This window comes from Pseudopodoces humilis, chromosome 4 (genome assembly GCF_049639895.1).
Source record: "Pseudopodoces humilis isolate 2021_Gansu_Grassland_sample_001 chromosome 4, ASM4963989v1, whole genome shotgun sequence".
In the NCBI taxonomy this organism is placed as follows: Eukaryota; Metazoa; Chordata; class Aves; order Passeriformes; family Paridae; genus Pseudopodoces; species Pseudopodoces humilis.
Window position 1 is genome coordinate 40708193 of NC_142203.1, and position 18211 is coordinate 40726403.

General features: G+C 38.9%; 1 protein-coding gene across 1 annotated transcript in view; it reads left to right on the forward strand.

The window, feature by feature from the left end:
- Positions 1-576: 576 nt before the first annotated feature.
- Positions 577-18211, forward strand: part of RASEF (RAS and EF-hand domain containing) — a 33028-nt gene continuing 15393 nt past the window's right edge. Inside the window, exons 1-8 of the mRNA XM_005522746.3 lie at positions 577-966; positions 11114-11260; positions 12046-12136; positions 14835-14930; positions 15598-15675; positions 16167-16282; positions 17052-17120; positions 18007-18091. Coding sequence (XP_005522803.2) covers positions 599-966; positions 11114-11260; positions 12046-12136; positions 14835-14930; positions 15598-15675; positions 16167-16282; positions 17052-17120; positions 18007-18091 — 1050 coding nt within the window. The 5' untranslated portion in view covers positions 577-598. The remainder of the gene's footprint in view (positions 967-11113; positions 11261-12045; positions 12137-14834; positions 14931-15597; positions 15676-16166; positions 16283-17051; positions 17121-18006; positions 18092-18211) is intronic.

Here is an 18211-nt window from a genome sequence, read left to right on the forward strand (position 1 = left end):
GATTCGAATTCATCTTTTGCATTTTCTGTTTTAGATGGTATTTTAACAATCCACATTTCTAAATCACAGGTGGTGAGACATCTGTCGGCACATACCCACAAGGTATGAAACTCCAAGACTATTCGTGTCGGCGAGAATTTATCTGTTCAAACTTTGTGTCATCATTCGGGTTCTGGGTCTTCCATGAAAGTGAGGAGTATTTTTATTAAGTTGGAAAACGGAAATTAGGTTTAACACCGTACTACCAGGACTCACACGTGAGTGCTTCAGGGGACGAGACATGTTTTTTACCCTGCCTTGCTCTCTGTAGTTACCTGTGCCGTTAGCAACACGCTGGGCCCGAGGGGAGCCCCGTGCCCCTACACTCCGCGGGACAGCGGGACCGCCCTGCCCTCCCGGGGGTGCCCGCAGCCGGCCCGGGACCTGCCCCGGCCAGGATCCGCCACCTGCGTTCCGCCTCCCGGCCGTGCCCGGCCCCGCGGGGCGCCGGGGCGGAGCAGGACCCGGCCCTCCCCGCCGAGCCGCAGGTAGGGCAGCGACCCGCCCGATCGCATCGCGTTCTGCCCGCGGCGGAGTCTCCGCGCCCCGGCGCTGGCCGATGGATCCCGAGGCGGCGGGGGACGAGCTGTCCCGCTTGCGCGCCCTCTTCCTGGCGTGCGACGCCAGCGGCTCGGGCCGCATCGAGCGGGAGGACTTCGCTGCTCTCTGCGCCGAGCTGCGGGTGCGGCCGGCCGAGGCCGAGGCCTACTTCCAGCGCCTCGACAGCGACCGTGACGGGGCCATCACCTTCCCGGAGTTCGCCCGTGGCTTCCGCGGCGCCACGCGGGCGCAGCCCGGTGGCAGCGAGCCGAGGGGCGAGGACACGGGGGAGGAGGAGGCGTCGGCGGCTTGGGTCGCCGCGGGGCTGGAACAACCCTGGAAGGACTTCGAGGTGCGGCTCGGGGACGAGGCGAGGTACATCCCCAGGTAAGGTCCGGACCCGCCCGCTCCATCTCACCGTGAGCCCGGCGGTGGGAGCGGGTCCGGGGCCCCGCGGTTGGCGGGCTGAGCCCTGGGCACCCCGGTGCCGCCGCTGCCGAACCGGCCCTGCCGTCCTGCGGGGCGGGCACGGCCCTCCTGGCGGAGCCGCCGCCGGCGCTGATGCAATCCCCGCTGGGGGACGGCCGAGGAGCCTGACCCCTCGCCCCTAGCGCCTGCAAGTGTAGAGAGCCCTCCGCACACCTGCTTCCCGGCTGGGGTGGTTTCCAAAGCTGTTCTTCAGCGTGCAGCCGCTCCTAGCTTCCTCTGCTCTGCCCTGCTCTGCCAGCACCCACGTGGGAGAACGCGCGGGATATGTAAAGTTATGCCGGCTCTGCAGGAACTTTCTTACCCGTGCTGTTCCCCGACCAGCCCCCAGCATTTTTCTTCCAGCCCTGTGAATCTTTTCCTGGTAAAAGCTGACCAGCCACATCGTTGCCTCCACGTTAACGGTGTTGGTAAATTATGGTCCTCGGTCTGGTGAGCTCACTGAAGTTTGTGAGAGTATTTGTCCCCAGTCTCAGTGGAATGAAGACAACTGATGGTAGCTCGGTTTGAGATTAAACCTGTTTACCACGGGTGTGTCAGTACGGGGCTAATTCCAGTGTACAGAGACACATTTTTGGTGACTCTCAGGAATCTGCCTGAAAGCTGGGGTGCTCAAAATTAATATGAAGATGTTGGCTATAAAAAGTATAGAGTGATTCTTCCTCATTTAAAAATTGTAATTAATGGTGGAAAACAAGTAATCTGAGTTTCAGGACTTGGTAAAGTAAAAGGAATTTATAAAAGTTATGTATGTGAATATATCTCTGTGTTGTCTCTATATAGTGCTACTTAAATTCCTACCTATTCCAGCCAAATTAAAATTTTGTTTGGATTATGAGGTGAAAAATTTCTTCGGAGAAATTTTCAGTTATTTAACTTACTACTCATATGCAAATCTGGACTCAATTTTCTTTACTTCTTGGACTAATACTCTTTCATCTAATTAGACTGCCCCATCTCAGACAGATCAGTAAATTCATACAGGTCTTTCTTAATTTGTTCATGGTGCTTTCCTTGTTAGACACTTGCTTTCTACAGAAAGAGAACAACAGACTGTTTGAAAGCTTGCAGACACAGTTAATAACCTGAAGTCAGAAACTCAATAGGAGCTGAAAAAAAATCTGACTCGTGAACAGTGGTAACTTGTGAAAGCATCTGTCTCTTCTCGGTAATAGTTCTGTTTCAGTATCTTGGTTACTGTTTGCAGCAGCAGTTTCGGTGTAGTCTGATTGTCTAAGAAGATAATAGGAAGGGGAACAGCTTTGATTTGCTCCCTCATGCAGACGCATATGGTAGTTTTGCTAAATCCATTGTGACGTGAAGTAATTCATGTTACAATTCTTTTACATAAAAACTAAAAACTAAGTTTTGATGGTTAAATACTATCAGACAGGCAGTAATTTGATGTAAATGTTTCTTATTCAGGTTCATATTTGAACATCCTTCATAGTTGGCTGTATTTATTAAGCGTGTGTCAACTGAAAAACAGTGTGCCCTTTGTTTGTTCTCTCTCTTGTACTGAAGTGCTAGAAGCAGGTCTGTTTTACAGCTAAGCTTTTTTTCCTTTTGTAGCCCACATCTTTTTTTTGTTGGAACATATATGTAAGGTTTTTTTCATCCCACTAAGATCATTAGGACCACTTACATGAGTAATGAATATATTGAAATTCTTTGAGGAGTCATAAGCAGAAGAATATAACAAAATCAAGTGAAGTACAAGCTGGACTTCAAAAAAGATATTTGTCTTTTTGTTTAAATTACTTAACTTGCTTTAGTTATTAGTTGCTTCAACTTTTTATTCAGGAAAAGGCAGTATTTTGAAAACTAGAACTGGCTTGGAACACACCTGCATCTTCAGTGCTATTAAAGAATTAGCGTCCTTATGTTGTGTTTTATTGCTCTTCGTGTATTTGTTGTGACATTGATATCTGTGAGAAAAGTAAATGACAAGGGAGAAACTCCTCAAAGCCAGATGAGTGCAGCTTGTAGTCCATATTTTTTAATCTCAGTTGTGTGGTTTTTGTCTTGATCCTTTGGGGTTCAGTTCCTCAAAATGCTCTGCCTTGTGGCCACAGACTAGCAAGACACTGGCACATGTGCTTTGATGCTTATTGGGGTTTATACAGAGAGAAACAAGGCACAGCAAATAGAAGTAGTGAGATAAGGGCTGGAGAAAATGCCACAGAAAACACCTGTGGTCTGTGCCACTCTTCAGCTTGAGTGAATGCCGATGGAAATGACAGGGAAAATTTTCAAATTTTCTGTCTCCATTTCAGAAGTGGAAAGTTCAGTTTCTGTGACCGAACTTTTTAAAAGCATAAATAAGCCTCCATAACAAGGTGTGAAACCTGTTAAAAGATCTTTACCCTGACTCAGTCCTCAGTGTAGCAGCAGGCATTTAATGCAAAATTATTTACTGCCAGGTACTAAAATAAGCATACATTACAATAAACATATTTTGAATTTAACTATGTTTTTGAAAAAGGTAATTTTATTATGGGACGGATCATACCTCTGCAGCTTGGTGTATCAGTTGCACAGTCCTTTTAGATTATACTTGAAAAGATTCAAGTCTGTGCTGAAGCTGAAATTTTATTGTTTGCAGTTAAACAGGCAGAGTCACATTAAAGAGTCTCTTTACAGCCTTGCTCCTTTCCCCCTCACCTGAACAGATTTCTTTGGACTGAATTAAGTTAGATTTCTTGGTAAGATGGTTACTGTGAGTCAAAGTATTGTTTGTCTTCGCTTTCACTTGTGTTAGGTGGGCAATATGCCTCTCAGAAAAAAAAAATTAGGCAGAAAGTCTTTCCAGGCTGATAATCTGTGAGGTCAGACCTTAGTGGAATTGTACAGAGGGTTGTTTTTTTGTTTGCTTGCTGTTTGTTTTTTTTTCTCGTTTTGTTTTGTTTATTTTTAATTTCATTTAAAATGCAACTACCCTTCTGCATTATTACATTTAATCAGGAATAATGAGTAATTAAACATAGAATAATGCAGTGCCTTTAGTTTATATGTATGTATAGTGAGTTGCCAGCTGGAGATCTGTTTTAATGAGAAGTCAGCCATGTTTGTTAGTTTATTCCTCTAGGAAGTATTTGCAGTGGTACGGGAGTGGACAGAAAGAAGCTTACCCTTTTGGTGCTCCAGGCAGTGAGTGATTCAGTGCACTGCCACACTGGAAGTGTTTAGCCCTTGATGGTGTTACTGGATGTTGCACTCTTTCTTGTGGCCAATCACAGTTTGAATTTCAGTGGCAAAACTGAAAGGTTCCCTCCATGCTCCTAATAGACAGATGTGTTCCTTTAAGTGTGTGGGAGTATCTCCCTAATGGCAATCCTTTTCCATTCCTCAGCTTGAGCAAGGAACAATCTAAAATCCTCTGACACTACAAGAGAAATCCTATACTTACGAATGCTATGACATTTCTTCCTCTGTAAATTACAGGCAAAAAACTTCTGGAAAATAGATTTTTACATTTCAACGTCAGACTTTAGTCAGAAGGAGCAAAGGCTTGGGACTGTCAAAAAGACTAAGCCCTACCAGACAACTTTTGTGCAATAGCTGGCAAATTGGATAATCTTACTGGAAAATGAACTAAATTAATTAGAGCATAAATGGGTGGATTAATCAGAAGCAGAAAGTTTGTATCCCTATTTTAAGTTAAATCTGCTGCTTCTGAGGGGCCTCATACTCCATTGCTTTGCTTCTTAGTCTTTGGGTCTGTTTTATTTGTGTGCCTTGTACTTTCAGCCAAGCTGACTATTCATCAGACTCAGATTTCAGCGCTGCCTGATTGTGAGATTTTATGCCTCATACAATTCCAAAGTCTTTTAATGTGATTATGATAGCAGTGTGCCCCCAGTCATGTTATCTGGAGCTGGATAGAAAATGTGGATCTGGGGGATGTGATAAAATGAGAAAAGCATGCTGTTCTTAATGTGGGCTACTTAAACTGTGAAAACAGGCGATGCTCATGGGGTATACTGCTGTACAACAGCAAAGAAGAGATGCTCTGTGCATAAAAAAGCATCCAAAACCTGTCATGCTCTTGCTGTCTGAACTAGGATGGATTTTTGCCAAAGTCAATATAGGGCACAGTTAACTTTTGTCAGCAATTTGTGTTTACTTGAATGAGATGATGAGCCGTGATGTCAGAACTGGAGAGGTTTCCTTGGAAGTTGCAGCATGTTCCCTGGAGAGGGGATAAAGGCAAATCCTGAGGAAAAACACATACTCTGTCCTTTTTTTGCCACAGTGCTGGAGAGGGGATCTGAAAGAATGTTATCTTTTAATACATGTCATGACAGGGGTTTGAGATATGTGCTCTCCTGGATGCCTTTCTGTGAGCTAGGAGACTTGCTGAGCTGTGTTAAGTTTTACTGCTCTTCTGAGTTTTGTTTTAATCAAAACAGAATCTGTGCCAACTAACTTAAGCACTGTAGCATGCATTTTCCTGGATTATTTTCCTGGTACCATCATGTGATCATTTGCCATAATGTCTTTGAGGTGTTCTGTTCGATGGACTTCATCTTTCCCTGGTTGTCCCACAGTCTTTTCTACTGCTGCTCCACTGGCTCTAAATCACACCTCTAAGGGAACAGCATTCATGCTTTGGAAACATTTAAATCAATCTTTCCTCTGGGAATCAGACCTTGGCTGGGCTGTCTCATCTGGGGATTACCGATTTGTTCATCTTCTTTTAATGCAGCCTGTTTTTGAAAGGGCAGATACAGAAAAAGAAAAGGTAGCATTAAAAAACCCATAGTGCTTCAAGTTGACAAATACTTTGAATTTTACTCTGTGCTAAAATTCTGTATAATCTGTTTTTCCTTAAGGCACTCAATCTAGAGAAAGTGTTAGGCACTCAGCTGTGACAAAGTTAGATCCTTTCCAGTCTGTATCTGATTTGCTTGTTCTTTTCTGCTGACTTGTTACAGTGGCATATCCAATGTGTCTGCTTCTCAGAAAAAGGTTCTTCTTGAGCACTTGGAGACACACAGGCTGTTGGTCTCTAGTTTAAGGGCAATTATCAGATGCATAATGCTTGAGCTTCGTTTTGTTCTGACTCAGCTCAGACCTTCCCAGTTCAGAGCACCTTACGCTTCATCTGTTCATGTCCATAACATAACAGAACTTCTGCAAGTGATCAGAGCAATTTTACAAGCTGGCCCACAATAGATCATTAAAACAGTGTTCTAAAACCAAATACTACCCTTAGGCAGTATTAGACTGAGGGGCCTATGTAACATAGCATATTCTTTCTAGCCACTACATAGGGAGCACACATAAGATACTGAGTAACTCTGGAGTTGTTATCAGTCGAAAAATTCCATCATCGTCCTCTGAACTGGATTCAGAGTGTGGATTATTAGGCAAATGGTCACTGTACAATCAGCAAACCAGAAATAATAGTATAAATTGATAAGGATTAATTTAACTATGTGGATTAAAGGAAATTATGACATAATATAATCTAAATATCTGATATCCCCCAAAATCAGTGTTGTGTGTTTTTTTGGTGTGGGTCCTAGGTCCTCCCACAGCATCAACCCCCACCCTCACTTCTGCTCTTCTATTCAACCATGGTATTTTAAATGTATCATATTAGATAGAGTATTATAATCAGAGCAGTTTTATTTCCTTTATGCAGTTCTCACAGGAACTCTCTGAAAAACCATGTGAATACTGTAACTTTGCTTAAGTTAACTCATGTGAAGCTTTGCAAATATTGACTAATTACTCTTCTAAGTACTAATTTTACAGATGGTTTATGCTATAAAACCTTTGACATGAAGTAAGGTAAAGCCAAAGCAATCCTTGGCCACAGTGCAATACTTTTTGTGGGTAGTAGTGTTTGGTGTCTGCAAAAGAAGCAACAGAACTAAATGTATGCATGATGAGTAGTGCTAGATGAAGAAAATGACAGACTTTCATGCCATCTATTAAAAAATGCTCTTTCTATGCATTAGTATTTGTGAACACCTTTAAGTTCCATACTAGCATAGTTGTGCTAGTGTAGAAATTAAAGGTGTGCCACTAAATACATTGAAAAATGAATTTAGGATTTCAAGGAAAACCAGTTTTAAGGGGCAAGTCCAAGCATTTGAGATGAGTTTTGCTGAAATATTTTGTCCAGCAAAAGGACAGACTATTTAGAGTTCAAGTCAGCTTGGTGAAATCCATTTGTAAAATCTTCTTTGATGATTAATTTTGAATAAGTGATGAATTTGCAGAAAGAAATAGCATGTATTCAAGAGGAAGTGAGGACAAACAGATTGGGCAATATTCAGTGCAGCAATCTGCCCTGCTGCAGCAGTGTCACTGATATTCACAAAGCATGTGGAAACAAAGGAGTGAATAAAAATATAATAATATCAATTTGGAACAAATAATTTTCACATGCATACTGCATGTTGATACAGAGTCCACATAATTGCTGGTACCTTCATGGATTCATGGATACTTGGAGTGACTAAATCACTGACAGTCTTTCCAATTCATGAAAGTGTATTACATCTTCCTGAAAGCATAAGTGATTAAGTAATTTCGTTCATTTTGTTGCATGACTTTCATTTCTCATCTGTTTTTTTGTTGTTGTTTTTGGTGTTTTTTGTGATTTTTTTGTTATTGTTGATGTAACATTTGTGAGCCTACTTTTTAATTAAGGCATCCTGTATTGTTGCTGTAGAAGCACTCATATGATTATCATTGGGAGTTTCAGTGACCAGTTATGATCTTTCCAGGCCCTTTCCAGAATCCTACATGGTTGTGGTTGTAGGGATATTGCTTGACTTCTTAAGCCTAAGTACTGCTTCCTAAAACTGTGTTTCTGAAATATTTTGAATCCAGCTGTGTGGTAAGTGGTCACTGGGCTAAGAAAGATAGGAAATATAAAAGTTTTTTTTAATCCCAGAGGGAGACTAAAACCTCACATTTACTACTTTGAATTTCTGACTACTGTATCTTAAAGCAAACTTAGCTGTGTGGCAGAGAGTCAGCATCACAGGCATACTGATTTCTAGCTTCAATTCAGGCATGTGTATTTCCAGATTGCAGAGCATTCTGAGTTGGAAGGGACCAACAAGGATCATCGAGGCCATCTTATAAGTAGTGGCCCTACAGGTACTGGACTCACAACCTGGTGTTATTAGCACCATGCTCTAACTAACTGACCTCAGGTTTGCACATACTTTGAAAAGAATCACAGAATAGTTACGGTTGGAAGGAGCCTTTGGAGATCATCCAGTCCAACCTCTCTGCCAAGGCAGGGTCAGCTAAGAGCAGGTTACACAGGAATCTGGCCAGGTGTGTTTTGAATGTCTCCAGAGAGGGAGACTCCACAACATCTTTGGGCAGCTTCTTCCAGTGTTCTGCCAGCCTCAATGTAACAAGAATTTTCCTCATGTTGAGATGAAACTTCCTGTGTTTTAGTTTAGGGCCACTGCTCCTTGTCCTGTCTCTGGGCACCACTGAAAAGAGTCTGGCACCATCCTCTTGGCACTCACCTTTGAGATATTTATATATGTTAATGTGATCCCCTCTCAGTCTGTCTTCTCCAGACCAAACAGGCCCAGCTCCTGCAGTCTCTCCTCGTAAGAGAGATGCTCCAGACCTCAGATCATCCTTGGTCATCCCTCTGCTGGACCCTCTCCAGTAGCTCCTTGTCTCTTTTACTGAGGAGCCCAGAACTGGGCACAGCACGCCAGACACAGCCTCACCAGGGCCAAGTAGAGGTGCAACTCCTTCAACCTTCTGGCTGTGCTCTTCCCAGTGCACCCTTGGCCCTCCTGGCCACAAGAACACTGCCAGCTCATGGACAACTTGTGATCCACCAAGAGTTCCAGATCCTTCTCCACAGAGCAGCTCTGTAGCAGCAACCCCTGACCTGTGCTGGCACTTGGGGCTGTTCCTCCCCAGGTGCAGGACCTGACACCTGCCCATGTTGAATCATTAAGTTTCTCTCTACCCAACTCTCCAGCCTATCCAGGACCCATGGAATGGCAGCAGAACCTTCAGGTGGATCAGCCACTCCCTCAGTTTAGTGCCATCAGCCAACTTGCTGGGGGTACATTCTATCCCTTCATGGGGTCATTGATAAACAGGTGGAACAAGAATGGTCCCATTATTGATCCCAGAGAATGCCACTGGCTGTTGGTCTCCAGGTGGATTCTGGAAACATCCTTAACAGTTTTTTGAATGCAAATCATTAATTGCATAAATATACATTTGATGAGTTCTTTAATGTTATATTATTTATACAGAATTTGTAGCATCTGATTAGATAAATCTGTTCGTTATCGCTCTTTGTGAACCTCAACATTACTCTGTTTAGAATACATTTTGAAAAAGAAGTTGTGTGCATACATTGAAAAATATTTAACTTACTAAATACAAGTAAGCATTAGCCTTAGTAAGGGAAATCCTTTGCAAGACAGAAACACGTATGTACACAAAAATTTCTCAGGCATCAGTAAATCTTTTCTCTTTGTTCTGGTTTTATGTTTCTTTGTCTCAAATGAATGTCAACATTTCAGCTGAAAGCAAGTTTTACAGTATCCTGAAGTAGTTAAATTGTTTAAAATGGAATTTGAGCTACAGTAACAGTTATGGTACTGTTTTAGTAAAGTAAGTTAGACCTTCAGTGGAGAAATCACATACAAGAAGCAGAGTGCTGCAGCATTGATAATCAAAGTTGTGGAATTGCTTCAGGTGGGAAAAAATGAAGAGAAAATACATTTATTGTTGATATCGTGTGTATGGTGAAGGTTTTAAATAGCACTACCTCCACTGAAGATAGGAAAACGTTAGCTGTCTAACAAGGAGGATTGTTTAACCAGAGTACAATCTTTCATTAGCAACAAAAAGAGGGTGATGAAAAATACATTGTGATGTTAGATATGGTGCTAGACTTGAACTTGCAAAACATTATTTTTGTTTGTATTTCTGCTTCTGGTAAACGTGTATTTCCTCATTACTGGCCTGTTTTCTCCACCTTTCTAGACTTAATCTTCTCTGTTCCTTTTTTTTTTTACATTCAGTTTTTAAGTTGTTGAATACTTGTTCATGTTCTAGCGTATAGTCTATATCAATCACATTCAGTTTTCCTTAGGACAACTAAATTCTGCTGCAGAATGTTTTCTGGTATGTTGCCTGAAGTAATCCAGGAGTTGGAACTTTTAACATGTAAAACAAAGGTTTGCATGGCATACCAGCAGCATGAACAGAAAGCAGTGCTATTTATGTATTAGACTTTATAACAGTGGCTTGGCTCTTACGCATTTTTCTTTTCTTTTTTTTTTTTTTTTAAACTTGTTCTTTGCTCTGACAATGAAAACTGTGCAATCTATGTGAATGAGCCTAGATTAAATAGAAATCAGAATATACTGTTCCTGCATTAAGGCAGCTTTTCAGTATGAATTTCAGGAAAACTTTCAACAACTAAAATACCTACAGAAATGTTTTCTTTCTTCTTTATGAGAATTATCTGTCATTTTTCACATAAGAGTCACATGCAGTATTAAATTTTTATAACAACAAATTTATTTGTAGACCAGAATAATTTGTCTGAAACTGAAGAGCTGTTTCTTCCTTTGCTTATAGCTCACCTCCATCTGTCTCCTTTCCCTTTTAACTTAGTTGGCATTCATACCCATTTTCAATTTTATGCAACCTCCTTAAATCTTGGGTTTCTTCATGAACTGTGATTAATGTTAGAGCAATCAAGAAACTTGATATTCATTATGGGTTACTTTGGTGGCATTCTCTTCTCTACACTATGAATAGAAGTAAAAAATATTTCATCAGGCAGTGTTTGTTTTTTTATTTTTTTTTTCCAGAAGCTATATCAAAGTGGAGAAGTAGAAATGGTAATCATAAGTTAAAAGAATTCAGACATACTGTACTGAGTGTTCAAAGCCTTTGTCTAGCTTGCTAAATTTTAAAAATAGGCAAAAAGGGGAATATCTTAATTTGTAGTAATTTTTTCAGACCTGTATTAGAGCATTGTTCCAAGTAAGTGCATTAAAATGTGCATCTCTCTCTTTTTCAGACAAGAGCAGGTCAGTGTTCTGTATCAGAACATACACATAGCAGAACCAAGATTAATCCAGCCATACGAGCATGTCATTAAGAACTTCATCCAAGAGATCAAACTTCAAAGCATAGAGATGGAAACTCTGGCTGTAGCAGTAAAAAGGTACAGTGAACTGTGTTTCTAGTTCAGTTCTGCAGTTTCTTCTTATTTTTCTTTTCTCATGCTTCTTTTGATTAAAATACTGAGAGTTAATGCCAAAATACGCCATGCAGAATATTTCCGTAAACTGAGTTCTGAAGTTACTTCATATGCATAAGCACATATAGCAGCCTGCAACGATTACCTGTTCATACTTTCGATAAAGTCTGGACCAAGTTTTTGCAGATTCTATTGTTAGTTACATGCCTTAAAGCATTTTGACTCCTCTTCCTTGGCTGCAGCTTTGAGGTTTATCATACATGTCCACTATACTTTCATTTTAGAAATTATATTTAAAGTTTTATTTTTGCTTCATGAGCTTCAAGGAGTGTATTTACCTGTTTTAACTACTTGGCAGTGTCAGTCTCACATCATAACTGGCAATACCAAACAGATTGTACAGAGATCTCATATGTGTGGGTCGATGCAAGTTGCTTTTGAAGTCTCTTCATAGGATAACGAGAGGCATCTTTTATCTTGGTAACTTAATTTTAAAAATGCAGATGTGATGTATTTCATGCTAATCATCAGCTTGCAGCTATTATTTAAAATCTAATTTGCCTGTATCTTCAAAATAATCTGGAATTTAGGTTCCCAGCTGTACCAATTTCAAGGTCTGGGCAATGTTAAGCTGTTTCCAAGTCTGTCTGTCTAATTTGTTTCAGTTGAGGTAGGCAGATGTCTTTCACACAGTGTTTCTTTCAAGCCAGAGGGCAATTCCTAAGAAAATATTTTGTTCTAAATTTTAGAGCTCAGGACAAAGCAGCAGTTCAACTCAGTGAGTTAGAGGAAGAGATGGAACTACGAATACAGGCTGCAGAGCATAAAGTTAAAAAGGAAGTAAGTATTTTATATTTACAGAATTTCATAATTACTGAACTCTCAGTGGTCTTAAGTAGGATTGATGGCCACGTGTGGTTTTGATCCTGATGGACTGACTCAAAGCTGCTGTAGGCAGGGCCTGGATAAAAAACCATATCCATATGAGTGGATGTGAGTGGACTTAACCATGAGTTAAAAAATGAATGATCATAATGCTTTCCTAAAGAGGAATATCTGCTTAGGTATAATAAGCCAAGAACAAAAAGTCTTTCCCTTTTGTGGAACACACTGGCCAAGAAGAATTTCTTTCTGAGACCAATATTGGAAACAAACTGGAGAAAATGATATTTCAGCACTAAGGAACGCAATCTAGTTCTCCTGGTAGAAGAATTTATGTAGAATTGAATGACTGGATTATTTGGTCCTGCTTTGTATATCTACCTGGAGTAGTGATCTTTCTTTCCCCCATTCTCCTGCAACTACATTTTAGAGACTTAAGAGAGGGTAACTGTGATAACAGTGTGTGACGGCCTGGGCCTCTCAAACTTCATGGGAAATTCTGTTTTGATCTGCTCAGTTTTAGTTGTTGTTTCAACTAACTTGCAAACTGTATGAAAAGGTGCAAAAATCCTCTTCTCTTACCCAGGGAGAGATATATTAGAGCCACATGTGACTGCATAATTCATGGGAGCAAGACCAGCTCCCTGCTTCATTTGGAATTCTACATGCATTTAGATAAGCCAAACTTTATATGGGCATAAGAATAACAGTCTGTGAAAGTTTCTAATGTGGACACAAGAAGTGCATTAGTTAAAACATATACTGTGGGCGTGATTATTGCTCATTAGGACACACAGTGTACTGGATAGCTATATGTATTTGCTATGGGTTCTTTCACCAGAGTATTTGCAGAACCAGAGGCAACAAAGTGCTGTCTGCCAACCTGCTGATTTAAAGTAACTCACACTAATTGATATGTGAAGGTAAACGGTGTTCTGATAGATTTACTTCAAATAGCTTTTTTTTGATACAAAACAGTCCTTCCACAACCTAAAAGCCTATTGTGTTTCTAGAAACAAAATATAATGGCATAAAAACTTTAAAGATATCACCCCTGCAAAAAAAAAGTGTCTTAATATGTTTAACTAGTGGTAATGTAGCTCTTAGTAGAGATAAATTTTTACTTCCAGAAAAGCTAAGCTGTTAACATTTAGAAAACAAATACATTTTCTCTAAAAAAATTACTGTTCTCAAAAAATGATAAATCCCTGAAAAAAAAGCCCTGGATACTCTTTTTCACTACTTTAAAAAGATGAGTGGGATATGTGTACATGCTTATTCTGAGAACAACTACAGTTATGTAGTAGCATTATGCAAAAGTCGATCTATGTATTATCTACATCTACTCTGTATTCTCAATCACTGTGTGCATCTAGCCATAGGTATGAAAGATGATCTGTTAACTTGTTTCTCACAAGGCTTTTTTCATTTTCACTCTCCGGTGCTCCCTGTAGCTCCTAGCTCCGCATACCGAACCTACTAAAACGCCCTGAGAGTAAATGTTAAGTTATTTACTTTGTGGGAATGTACTAAGCCATTAATCTTAATGTCTGTAATGAAGGCTATTGTTTGTCAGAGTGATCTCACTCATTCCACCGGGGCACCTGCTTCTGCATAAGCCTATCCTGTATTTTGTTTCTTCAAGGGAAGCAAATAGTTACCAAACAATACTTTGGAGTCTATGTAGCTGGCAACAAGAGGGGAATCCAACTTAAGTTGATTACTTTGATTATTGTTTTAACACATGAATGTCAGTGTCACCCAGGGGAAATTCTAATTCTGAATACTAAGCAAAGTCCAGATCTGCCTCTTCCATGTGACAACTCAACCTGTCTCATTGGGTCCACTTGTCGCTGCTGCATTCTGATTTCTTGTGTTGTGAAACTGAGGTCCCTGGGGAGTGACTGGAGTGAGTGAAACCAGTCTAGCACACTGCATACTATTCTTCTCATTGTGGTTGATGCAGCCTCTTTCCAAAATCTCTTTGTTTTGATTAAAATAAGTTCTAGAATGCTGTACTTGGTTTGATACTCAGACTGAGTACTACATATAGATATCGGTATTTAGACTGAGCACCTGCACTGGTTTCAAACGGAGTGAGAAAATTAAACCTGCTCTAGTTGTATAATACATTTCCACCTTTTTACCCCCTCTGCTCCTTCCAGTAATAGAGGAAAGTAGGAAAAATTACGAACTAGAATTGCAGTTTACTGGAAAGCTGCAATAATCACAACATATTGATAATATAAGGTATACAAGGGAAAGAGTTTTACCCAAAACAAAGGGCATTCACCACTGACTGTCCATGTGGACAGAACTGTAACCTTCCAACACTTGCAAGCAAAAAGATTAAAACATTAAAAAAGAAACAGAAGTAAAAAAGTAAGTGACATTAAGAATGTTAAGCACAGGAATAACGAGTGAAAAACACTGAACGGATTTGTATCTTTGCTTTCATGCCACTATTTTATTTCTATGAGTGTTTCATAAGTGGACTGCAGTTACAGAATCAGACTCTTTGGTTTTTAAGGAAGGGACAGAATAGAAAGACACATTTGTCTAAGCGAAAAGTATGTGCTTTCCAAACTGATTAATGAATTTTTTAATAAACATTTCAAACCTGTCTCAGCTTCTAATGAGATTGAAAATATTGCAGGAGAAGAAAAAAGCTGAAGAAGCACTGAATGAGCTGAAGCGCCAGTATGACGCTGAAGTTGGGGATCTTCAGGTGACAATAAAAAAACTTAAAATGGTAAGAGAGTTGAAGTCTGATGAGATTTTAATTGTTTTAATAGGTTTTGACTTTATGAAATGCCTCCCTAAAAGTAGATAATCATAATTGTATGATTAGAATAGGTTTCTAATTTAATTTGTATTTGTAAATGGCAACTGTAGTGACATTTTGGGATATTTTGTAATACTGCTTAATTTTGATTTTGGTTTTTGCTGTAAGTTTTACCAGAATTACAGAAGTGGATATATTTTTTGGGTTTTGTATTTAAAAGAACTTAAAGAACACTTAAAAGAACATTTGTAGAAATGGAAATTCCTCAAAGGAAACATGGGAGCTTCTTGTCCAAATACTACATAGCTGAGATAGTAATTTGTTTTTATTGGTTTTTTAAGTTAGTGTTTCTATCTGTTTCTAGCTTAATAGCTGTCTTTTGTGTCACTAGTTAGGAATGTTTCGCACCTAAAGAGTGTGAAATGCATATCAATTTTCTAGGAAGCCAGAAATTTTTGACATAATTCTGTCTGCTAGTATATTTGGAAAAACTCTTTAAGTTTTGAAAACTTTAGTATCTGTAAAACCTTTTAATGATTGTTTTTTGTGATTTCCATAAGGTTGTTTGTTTTGTTTTTTTTTTTAAATTAAAACAATCAAATACATTAACTGTGCATTTTTTTAATACTTCAAGCTGGAGGAGCAATCCAAAAATGTCAGTCACAAGGAAGATGTAGTTGAACTGAAAAAGAGAATGCATGATATGTCACTGGTAAGAGATTATTATCATTAACATACTGATTTAGCCTCAATTTTAGTGTCTGCAGTACAGATTGTTGTTTTTGTGGGTATTCAGGTGTCCTGGGTTGATGTTATTTGGTTTGGTTTTTTTCACATTTGGTACTGGTAAGCTAGAAAGTAAGCTTTTAAAGTTATGGGTAAGTGTATGTGGAGCTTTTAAGTTGAAAAAGTACCTGCTCAAATGTATACACATTCTATGCAGGAAATTTAGAAATATCTTGAGATGATGTAGTCCCATTTTTTTGTGACTTAATGGAAAAATAAAAGCTAAGAGGTTGTTGCATGTTAATTTTCTGACTTCTCTGTTCATTTAGTGTTCTTTTATTTTCTTTCCCTCTCTCTGCCAAATTTGTAGTGTTTCATTTCTATTTAACTTCGATGGTTTTTATTCTATTATTATATCAATATTTTGTGGAGGTGACTATGACAGATAACATCTAACATCTTCCTTTTTTTTTGAAGGAAAATCAGAGACTTAAGAAAGATCTTTTAGAAGCGCAGACAAATATAGCTTTTCTACAGAGTGAATTGGATACCTTGAAGAGCGAGTATGCAGATCAGTCTTTGAACACTGAGAGGTAAGTTACTTCCACATGATAATATTTTCACCAGGGAAAAAACAAAATCTATTTTCTGATGTAAAAATTATGTATGCAGTTGGCAACTGTTATTTTTTAAATTTACCTTAAAGAGTAGGTACATATTTGACATCGTGTCATCTATGCTGTTCACTTCTCTTGCTCTTGTTCTCTTGTTCTTTCAGGTTTCTGAAAGAGCAAGTTCTGGCTATGATGCAAACTCTCACAATCTTGCAAGAATATCCATTGATTTTAGTGGGACTCTTATTTTAGAAATAAAACAATAGTATAACATCAGGCATTTTTTTTCTTCCTGGCTTGCACTCACATGAGTATCATCTGTATGTGTATTAAGGAGAATAATTTTAGAAGCCTTTCATGTCTATCTAAACCTTTCGTTTTTCTGAAGTGAATGTTATTGTTACTTATTGTTACTCTTTTACAGGATTGTTTACTCTTTTACAGGAGCATAAAAATGCAGTTTCACTGTGTGGTTGTCTTCAGATAATACAAATTATATTTCAAGGAAAAGGAGTTCCTATGGTTATTTCATACATCTTTCATTTTTCATTCACAGTCTTTGTTGTGTTATAATTTCAAAGTTTAATGAAGTCACCAAGTGATCTTACTCTGCTTTAAACTGTTCTCAGGATATTTCAGCATAAATGTAAACTCTGCCAAAGGCAATATGGCAAAAATATAAGAATATCCTGTTAAATATAAGTTCATTTAAGTTTGGTGGTTTTGTTTGGTTGTTTTTTTTCCCCAGGGATCTAGAAATTATCCGAGAGTATACTGAAGACAGAGATAATCTGGAAAGACAAATTGAAATACTTCAGTAAGTTTTTACTAATTCAGTTTTTTATTGTCAAACTTTGTCCCAACATATTTGGGATAAATTTTTTTGTATGCAAACAATCAGGTTCAAATTTGGGAAAAAGTGCCTAGTGAAAATACTGAAGTGGCCTAAATTGACGTAAAAGGTATTTTCTCAGCTGTAATAAATGTTACTATGGTATGAACCATACCATAACACTACCACTTCAGTTGGTTTCTTTCCCTTTATTTTCTTAGTCCCACTAACTTTTATTTCTTTCTTACAAGCTGAATGCAATTTGAGTCTATCCATCCTGTCAGAAAAATTATTGCCTGGCTCCTTTTTCTGTTGGCTTTGCTTCTCCAGTAACTCCCTGTCTTATTATTGTCTGGAATAAGCACTAAGAGTGTACAGTATTATACAGTAGGTGCACAAGAAGGGTCACAATGAATAGATCTTTTTGCATCCTTATTTAATTTCCTTATCCTAAACAAATTCTTTCAAGCAGATGAATTTTATTTGTCTTCAGAATCACTTCAGCCATATTTAAAGGATAGTAGTTTTGTACAGAAATAGCTGGACTAGTTGTTTTGTTGTGTGGTTTTGTGTGGGTTTTTTTCTTTTGGTGACCATTTCTACAGTATCTTTTTTGCACTAAGCTGACAGAGACCATGCTGTATGAGTGAAAATGGCCTTCCTGGTCTGCCACTGAAGTGTAAAATTCACAGTGATTTTTTCAGATAATTTGAGTATCTGTCAATATATTTCTAGTTTCATATTAGTCTTTAGTTTTTAGTTAAAGAAAAAAAAAGGGTCTTTTAGAAGTATTTTAAAAATTTTTCTTTTTGAGAAGTTACATGGTTTTTCATGTTTTCTTTAGTTCTGCAAGTTAACTGTGTTTTCTTAGATCAGCTAATAGAAAATTACATGACAGCAATGATGGTTTAAGAAGTGCACTTGAAAACAGCTTCAGCAAGTTCAACCGATCATTGGTATGTATTTATGATTTTGTTACATTGTCATAGAAGGTGTAAGAATTAGCACAGCAAATTTAAATTGGTACCTCAGTGGGTACTCAGAAAATTGAATTTTATTCAGTGGACTCACTGTGG